General features: G+C 36.7%; 1 protein-coding gene across 2 annotated transcripts in view; it reads right to left on the reverse strand.

Moving 5' to 3' along the window:
• The window catches only part of LOC108692786 (mothers against decapentaplegic homolog 3), a 26,632-nt gene that overhangs the window by 3,571 nt on the left and 12,685 nt on the right, over positions 1-10,376 (reverse strand). For both annotated transcript variants that reach the window (XM_018201230.1, XM_018201231.1), the window contains exon 2: positions 42-250. In XM_018201230.1, coding sequence (XP_018056719.1) covers positions 42-250 — 209 coding nt within the window. The remainder of the gene's footprint in view (positions 1-41; positions 251-10,376) is intronic.

Genomic DNA, 10,376 nt, shown 5'->3' on the forward strand with positions numbered 1-10,376 from the left:
AACGAATATATGTGTCTATGCACCTGTTTGCCCTCGCGTACCTGGCGTTTGTATTCGTTGATAATGGTAAGGATTCACGCAGACCTCGTCGCGCTTCTGGGTGAAGGCGTACTCGCAGTGCTCGATCGCCCTAAGCTCGTGGTGCGACTGTAGGTCCGGCCAACGCCAGAGTCGGCAGTAAATCACGTGCGGCAGACCCTTGCCGCGAACACCTTGAACGCCGTTATCGCCGACTCCGCCCGGGCTAGGCCTGCAAAAGTCCAAGTAACACCTACATTATTTTCATTTAATCAATATAAATTTTATTTCTCCCATCTCATGATCACAAAAGAAAATTCTCTAGTGGAATTTACTAAATTCGAAATTTATATTTTTCATTTCATTTCATATTACCTAAATTTATATTATATATTGTACTGATATGATGCATTTGTTAAATCTACACTCGCACACATATACACACGCACACACGCGCGCGCGCGCGCACGCACACACACACACACACACACACACACGCACACACACACACACACGTGCACGCCCGCACATGTGTGTGTGCGCGAGATAAAAAAAATTAAAATTCCGTAAAATTCGTGATATTTCACCTCAACTCTAGCTTTAGTTTGCATCGCATCACATCGCATCGCATCGCATCGCATTGTACAGCACGCGAGAAATGGCGGGTATCCGCGAGGAAAAAGAATCCGGCTGGAATTCGCTGCGTAAAGTTTTCCCAGTAAGAAATTTTTCGAGCGCGAGATTATATGTTCTTTTGTCACGCGAATCAGCATTAAGATTCTACAACAATAGTATCGATATCGTTGTTTCACAACCTTTTTACAATATATGTATGTATAATATCTACACAAGCATGGATACCATAACTATGTTAAGAGTTATAGAATTCCAGTGCTGGTATATAAAATAAGAGACGAGGAGATCACAGAGGTAAACTGATCTGCAACAGTCTATTTAACTTGTCGATATTATATCCGGCAGACTCATCGAGATTCCGTTACGTTCCGGTTACGTCGAATATATCAATACTTCAGAATTACCTGATAATCAATTCTGAAATTCAAATGGATAAGGAAGTAGATATTTAAACAGGAAACGCACGTTCTCTTCTTCGAACATAAAACACTTCGACGAATTAATTAAAGAAAATTCGAGAAAATTTGAGAAAGCTTTTACTTAAGAGAAAAACAAGAAAGTAAAGTTAAAAATAAGAATCTCAATGAACTCTTTTTTTAACGCTGATAATCGCAGATAACGTTATAAAACTTGATGTGTTGATTAATCATATAGTTCCGGGAGAGAGCGTCGATATTGCGACGAGTGGGGAATAAAATCCATTCGCGCAAGGATAACTCAAGAATAGGTTGAGATAGGTATTGGTAAACGATAACGCGCGAATATTATATGTATGCGTGAACAAAAAAGAATTATGAGTGGGACATTAGGAACATACTTGGGGAGATCCTTGAGACGATGTAAATGACAATAATGACAGGCTCGCCGAGAGCGAAGACCGCGGCGCGGCGCGGCGCGGCCGGAGTGGATAATCGCACCGCTGATAATCCTCCGCCGACGTGCAATTAAACGGTATTTAATTGCAAAATTCTCGCGCGCGAGCACAATTTCGCTCGTTCCATTGCACTCGCAACGCGTAATCCTGCGCGACTAAAGAGCGAATACGGCGGAATAACAAAGCCCGCCTGGAAAGACTATCAATGCCTCATAATTAAGCGCGAGCAATTTGCAATTAAAGCCTCACAGATATGCGTACTAGCACCTGCGATTCATCATGGGAGAGAGAGAGAATCCTAAAACGCAACAATTATTACTTCCTACTACCGTAAAGATCTGCTTTCGCAATCTTTTCTGCTCTAGTAAAAAATTAAGGAAAAAGCAAGTTGTTTAATTCGATTTAAAATTTTAGTAACCTCGTAATATTCACCATAAGACGATGGATAATCTTTGCATTTTTTCATATATTGAAAAGAAAAGATGTCTTCTTAGAAATGGCCGAAAGAATAATTGGACGAACCGTATTAATGTACATATACACCAAAGTGATATAATAAATCTTGTTGTCGTTCCGTAAAATCGTAAATGGAAAAGAGAATATAGTTCAAGATCGAGTTTATAAAATTTATGATGATATATGTACCGTTTTTATTATGCATAAATGCATAACGTATGTACGTCATCACAGCCTTGGATTTTTTTTCTGTGTATTCGCGCTTGTATTTTTGCTATATGAATGTGCGCATGTGTATATGATCTCTCTCTGTCTCTCTCTGTCTCTCTCTCTCTCTCTCTCTCTCTCTCTCTCTCTCTCTCTCTTTCTCTCTGATTCTTTCGACGTAACGCTCTCAATTATCATTTCTGCGTGACAATGCAATCCATTACATAACATAATAATTTAAAAACGCTGATTCGCTCGATTTATACGCGCGATTCATCCGATTGCTTCTTATCGGAATCCCTGTCGATTTAGTCATCAAATTGCGAAACTGATGGCGAGATATTTCGATGGAAATACGATTCTGGAAGTTCTTCGAGGATACCGCACGCCAAAAGGGACGAAGAACGTGGTCGTGAAGAAGTCCTCGTGTGAGAATCGCCTCGCATCCGTCCACACCTGTCGTCTCTCGGTGAGATGATTACGTAAGAAACGACGCGACGCGACGCGACGCGCTCGGAGAACTCGTCGCCGCTCGCCGCGTTAGGTAATAAAAACCCCACGTCGAGTCTATACCCGCTGCGTATCTAATGGCAAGACAATCGGAACAAAGCAAAACATTGCGTGCATATCCCGTCCAGACAGAATTTCTTCGCAACACAGATCAGACGGTATCATCATCGACCGCGTTAGTCTCTCGCATCGACTTTCATTGCATAGATGGTGGATGGACATGAAATGACTTGTTCTGGTTCCAATTAAGTGATATTATAGTATGACGATTGAGTTTAGCGGAAAGATTTCACTGTCAAAGTACACAGAGGATCGATGAATTAAAAATTCCTCTTGCAGACGCGACGGAGTCTTAATGGAAATTATATATCGTACTCTTATTATAAAGTTACGTCTCGCTTTACTTCGATCGTTATATACAATAGATATAGCGACAGATAATAGGCAAGACCGACTGGAGAACGTTACCCTAATAAAACCGCGTGAAAGATGAGAAATCTCCCGCACACGGTTCCGTCGCGTGAGAATCTTTCCGTCCCTTCTCGCCGATTCTCACCGTGAGTTCCGGCGCGACGTGGAGGATGTTCGCGATATTTCAGGAACGGTTGAATATACGTCTGCAGCGAACTTCATATGCACTTGATACACTATGTTAGATACCAGAGAAGCAATGGTAACCCAATCCGTTAAGCTAAATAACACTTTTAACTTCTATGTATCTATATATAAAAATATATAAATGAATTCATTTCTGTGATTCAAGTAAACAACGTCTATATTAATGTATCCACTCATTGTCAGCAAAATAATAAACTAAACTTGAGTTAAATTTAACACATTTTCTTAGTTAAATTCTAACTCCATTGTTTCAGTTAAGTTAACGTCATGTCAAATAGAAGCAGTGACGACCTATATAGAAATAATAGAAAATATAACTCAAAAACGCGGGTATAATTTGACATATAAAAACAATCTTTCTCTCTCTCTCTCTCTCTCTCTCTCTCTCTCTCTCTCTCTCTCTCTCTCTCTCTCATTCATTCACTCACTCACTCAACGAACGAGCTCGTCTCCTGTATCGATGCGAGGAATTAGACCGAAGCTTCCGAAGCCTAATTAAACCTTACCCTGCGGCTACGAATAATCGTTTCCCACACTGATAACGTACCTCGCACTTACCCATCTCAATTTGCATCTTAATGGCGCGAAAGATTTCAGAGATCGAGTGTTTACCGTCATACTTGGCCGTTCACATCTCTGCACAGTTGAGGTATGTATTTTCGTACACTCGACCAATCGAACGCACAATCGAGCTTGCGCGTGCAATGGTCTTCAAATTCTCTCAGCATTCCTGCACATTATTCGTCACGTATAAATATTTTAACGTGAGATTATTCACGGCCTGACTTAAATAACTTATATCAGGATGTGTGTTAATATTTGTAGAATATTTAAAGAAAGAGCAAACAACTTCTCATCGTAATTGTAACTTTTGAAGATCGATAACGAGTTATCAAGACAAACAGTTATCAAGACAAGATGGACGCCTCAAGTATAGCAATTAATTCTTCGATTCGAGCCACGCAAAATCAAAAGGGAAAAGTGGGCATATGTTATGGAATTGTTTGAAATGAATTCCAATCGGAATTGTTCAACTATTCCCTAGATTTTTATTATATTTCCTATACGGGAAATGGAATAATTCCGATCGGAATCGATTCTAGTTCGAACAATTCCAGTTTCACTTTTTAATTCCCCGTAGCTCAAAATCTTACATACTCGTACGCTATTTTCTATCAAACTAGAATATTGGCCAGACTCTTACTTCTCTCTAGAGGAATTCTAGATGTAATTATGGTGAACGTCACCTGTCGCGAATCGCCAAAGATCTGTCGTGCTGCACATTAGAGACGATAAATTTAATCGTCAACAATAATATGAAGCGCGTTCCTCAAAAAGAAAAAAAAACGAGAAGAGAAAGAAACATCGCGCGGCACATGAACCGCATTTTATGGCTGCTCTACACCATATGAATACTGCATGGATAGTCGGAATTATGCCGCCGAGAAAATAGACAAATAGACTCCCGATTTACAACCGTTTTCGTAAAAAGACAACTCGTAACTGAATTATCATTCTCGATATTTGCGTTATCGCTCTTCAATAACATGCGTTCCATTCCATCTGCGTTTATTTTCGTACCACTTTGTCCTATACGAGTCGTATGGTCATATCGACCCTACCGGAGATAACCGTATGCAGTAGAACGAGCTCGCACTGGGATTATAATTCGAAATGATGACGGTTTAAGCATATTCCTTTAGTATAATCGCAACTGATTCGGCCGACTAAATGATCGCAAGTTCGCGACTGTGTAAACAGTCCAAGTACATTTTACTCGAGTGCAGAGTTTTTTTTTCGTATGAAAAAAAGAGTTAAGCGGCCTAACATAAATACCCACTATACTTGACTACTAGCTCCGACTACCGGCTACCGGTTTCCGGTAATGTAAACCGGCCATTATCGCAGCAGCTGTGGGCTGCGAGAGAGAGAAAGGAAGAAGAAAGAGGAAAGAGTGTGGGATATCTCGGATTTTTCAGATGTAATAAGCGAGAGGGAGGAGAAGGAAGGCTTTTTCCCTCCTGCGTGATTTTTGCCGCGTGACTCCTCACGCGTGATCGTCCTCACGTATAATTTCCTCCTGATTTAATTTACAAGGATATTACGCAGATATAAATCAATACGTCACGAAACAATCCCCCGTAGCGGATCCGAGATATATCGAAGATAATTTCCGGAGAATCCGGAAATTTTACCAATTTTCTGTTCACTTTGAAGATTCTGACTCGATTTTCATACGAGATTTTCTTGTTTCTCATAAAAAATTAATGATAATAATCGACTTATCATCGCTTGAAATATATTAAGTTAGCACGCTTCTTAGTTGGCACAAAGTGAGCTATATTTTACTGTTACACTGCCAACTCTCAAATACAGAAATATATCGAGTACTTCAAAATAAACAATACGTAAAAAAAAAATCACATCGATTTCAATGATATCACAATTTCAAAGGGAACATTTGACCACATGACTATAATATATTATCTGACCAACGGAGAACTGTAATTTAAATTCTTGAAACGGATCATCATCTATCTTCATAATAATTCTTTCACTCATATCCTTCAAATTTTTCAAATATATAGAATATATATAGTATAATATATAGAATAAATCAGGATCAAATCCAAGACTCGTCAAATACAAGAATCATTCTTGTAAAGATCCTATCTCAATCATTATTATTATAGATATGGACTCTGCGGAATTTCTGTCGCTTATACATTTTATCATCCATATCTTAGTTAGTTTATTAAAATTACAAAAAAATAAGTTGCAAGAATTTCGGAGAGTCTACATCTGTGGTTGAGATAGAATGGTGCGTGGCTACGAAAATAGCCCTACGAAATTAGTCGATCGACTTGTAGTCAACGATTCTTGGGTTTGATTCCGATACTCATTCTATTATACATCTGCCTCGATTTTATGTATAAGTTTAATTAGAAACTTTGAGGATGCGAGTGAAGAAATTATCACAAGGTTGAATAATGAGATCTCAAAACCCGTTTTGAGATCTCATTTCAAGAATCTAAAAATTGTAATTCTTTAATCTGTTGATTAGGTATAATAATAATATAAGTTTGATCAGATATGTAAGTGATCAAATGTCCTTTTCTCAAGTAAAACAAATAAAATTTTTTTGCGGATAATCAATGCTAAAAAAATAACAAATACGTGATATACAGAATGATATACAGCGATGATTTTTATTATATAATTATATAATTATTTATGTAATTTTGATTTATATTTTATATTGATAAGGAACCGAATTGAAGGGTCAAAACGTTTATTTCATTCGTTCTGTTACATTCACACGAAAATACAGAATTTTCTGTGCGTCCGAACAGCTCTGATGGGCTTTTTTTACATTTTTCACTGGCTGAAATATGTAATAATTAGTGATGAAAAGCTAATGCGCGCACTGCTTATAAAAGCATATTATATGACAGTGATCGTAAATTTTGACTTATCAAAGCGTAATTTACGAGGGAAAGGCGCAGATTCTCGTCGCGATGAGGAGCAAGGACGTTACTATATATGAACGCACGAGAGACATGACGATGAATTTTTCCAACGAGAACGAGAGAGATTCGTTTAGACATGCTCTCGTAGAATGAATTATGCGGCCCGACCGTGTGAATTGTCGTTTTCCTCTTCTTCTTTTAGGTAGCGCCAGTAGTCTTGTCAGCCACGATCTGACTGTAAACCAGTCAGTTTTAGTTTAGAGAAACCATGTGTGGTAGAAGATGTGTGGGGAGACGTGAAGTGCGAAATAATGACAAGCGCATTTTTATGCAAGCAAGTTAATCAGATTTGAAATAAGAAAGTACAATTCTGCATAATTTAAGAGGATTAGATATATAGAAACGTGGGAATTACTTTACTAAATATTGCCATAGTTTAGTTGCTTAAGGAGTATACGATTCACAATGAAATATAACGTGCGGCGATTTGCATCTTGACGAGAGTGTCTCCGCAACAGTAAATACAGAATTGTAAATATCAATATTCTCCGTTAATCGGGATCTCTGAATGTGAACTCGGAGGGGAAAATTTCTTCCTCGAATCGTTCCCCAATTGATAATGGTAGTTACCTCGTTTACGTATGTTGTACGCAGGCATCTCATACAACGATATTCCGACCGCCAATATCCTTGCAATTCATACAAGAGAATGAAATAATTAGTAGTTACTAGCTGAAATATTGTTCCACAGACTACGATTTCATTTGATTTCATATGATTTCATCTGGTTACAAATAATTCTCTTCACTACATATAAAGCCATTTGGTAAAATAAATGATTTTATATAATATTACACAATGATTTTTCGTGATTGCACAAGTAATTATCGGATTATACATAGGGATTTCATATGAATTTTATAATGATTTCGATGACTCTATCTTATGATTACATTAAATGATCACTTCCTTGATAACGTAATTCTCCGTTCGACGCCTCAAGGAAGGAGATAAGTTATCATGCCGATTACATTACATCGGCTTGTTTTATCGTGACCCGGCCTCTTTTTTTTCTCCAAGATTTCTTTCTTCTTTCGCTTCTTATCAATCGGTTCGTTGCGCGATAATCTAAATCTTTGTTAAAACTCCGTCCATTTAATGTATCCGGCGTTAAGAATCAATCGCGAATCGATCGAAAAACGTTTGATAATTTAAATTCTCAAAATGCCATCGTTATATATTTAATAAAGTGCAGTTATTATCTAATAAGCCCATATAAGCTATCGGTCAAATATGTATTAATTTTTTTACGGCTTGTGCGATTTTGATGACATAATTTCTCGATCGATTTGTGATTAGCATGATTTGTGGTTATATGAAATACAAAATCAGGATTCGCGACATTAATAAATAAAATATGAAATAAAAAGAAAAATCCTCCTTAATTATTCAAAAATTGATGAAAAACCTATTATCATAAATATACTCTGTTAATTAATCAAAGGAACAATGATAACCCAATTCCTTAAGTTAAAAGTAACATTTTGTTATTTTTAACTTTCATATGTGTCAAAATATAAAATAATTCATTTCTATTAACTTCAAAGTAAACATCGTCTATATTAATGTATGCACTTAATAAATAAACTAATTTTGAGTTAAATTAAATAGACTAATTTTAAGTTAAATTTAATACATTTTCTTAAATTGTTTAACGCCATTATTTTAGTTAAATTAATAACATATCGAATGGCGATCTGTAGAAATGATTAAAAGTAATTCAAAGTGAATATAATTTTACATTATGTATTCAACAGTGTACATATACATTAGAAGCGGTGCATGCATAGGTAAAAATTATGTTATTATATAATACAGTTACATAGTACATTCTGAGTAGTTTCTAAAAATATACGGTAATGTTCGGCATATAAGTATTCGGCATCAATCGTCTAAACAATCGATTTTTTTGCAAAATTTTTTCACTTGAATTTTCGGACAGTTTGCTGCTAATAAAATTATAAGCGTGAATTATTCATATATAGAATCCCTCACGTAAATTGAAAGTGTCGTCTTAAATTTTTAAAACACAGCCCTGGCAAACACGATCGAAAATAGATCCTCCTAATAAAGATTTATTAAGTATGTTATTAAGTATCTAAATCGAGCATGTTATCGCGTCGAATAAAATAGACGATGATCAAAATAAACAGCAGAGTTGCTAATTTGATGCTATTAATTAACCGAATCCTCCTCCAACCTTATAAATTGCTGAATAAAATTTCACAACGTGTTTTTAGATTATAAGCTTCTATGTGTCTTTGTTAAAATATCTGGGAGCATAATCGCATCACAATCATTTCTGTTCATACGGAAGAAGGTACCTATATAATAACCGTCTTTCTCGCGAGCGTGCTGATGAAATATCGGCAACGCGCGTCAATAACATCGATATCCGAGAAGGAACTAATGAAAAAGCTGTGTCTCTCTCTCTCTCTCTCTCTCTCTCTCTCTCTCTCTCTCTCTCTGTGTGTGTGTGTGTGTGTGTGTGTGTGTGTGTGTTTTTCATTTATTTTTCATTGTGGAACGAGACTATTACAGTAGCCTGTCGCAGGCGGAAAACGCGAGGGAAAAACGCTTTCCGTCGTTAATAAAACCACTCGTATTGCTCTTCAATAACCAGGGGGAGGGAGGGACAGGGAGGGGGGAGGGGGGGGGTAAGCTTTTAAACGTTACGCGAATTTCATACCTGTCCAAAAATATCGGAAATGCGAAAGATACCGGGAAATTGAAATGTGAAACGCGTCAGTCCGCCCGCCACCGATACGTTGTTAACTCCAATTTATCACTGCGACGTATAATTAAATGAAATTCCGTCCGACTATGCGAAATAAATTTCGGCGGATATTTACGGTGTGTTCGCTATCGATTCGTTATAGAGACGCGAGTCACTTTTTGTTTCGCCTCCTTTTTCTTTCATTACTTGTTCACTGATGCTTATACTTAATAAATTATATACCAATGCAACCTTGAATCTAAAGCGACTGATATCATTCTACAGCACGCGAATAAAAGGAAGAAAACGTCTATTCAGATAGGATATTCCATCCTTTTATTCGTCCATAGTTAACAGAATTGTAGATTATTTCGTTCTTAAAACGTAGAAAAAAAAAATGATTCAGATTCACACAAAAACAGATTGAGTGTTTTGGAAATTTTAAAAACATTTTTTGAATGTGTGTGTCATTATTAGATAATATGTATATTTATAGATATGTATATGTGTATATCTAGAGGGATGTGATAAACACTTTTACAACTTGAAGATGTATCCTTCTAATGACGCCCAAGTTGCAAAAATATTAATCATATGTATGCGCTTCTTCCTCTTTGCCCTCCGTCAAATTAAAAAATTTAACGATACGATTTTCGAAATAGTTTAATTAATTTCATGAATAACGGTAACTTTACGCAATCATACAAGATCGTCTTACATTCATGGAAAAAAAAATGTTACTGGCTACAACTAATTCTGATTAGCGGAAATTGCATTAGCTACTATAATTATGAAATTTGCTAATATATAT

Source organism: Atta colombica, unplaced genomic scaffold, assembly GCF_001594045.1.
Source record: "Atta colombica isolate Treedump-2 unplaced genomic scaffold, Acol1.0 scaffold82, whole genome shotgun sequence".
NCBI lineage: Eukaryota > Metazoa > Arthropoda > Insecta > Hymenoptera > Formicidae > Atta > Atta colombica.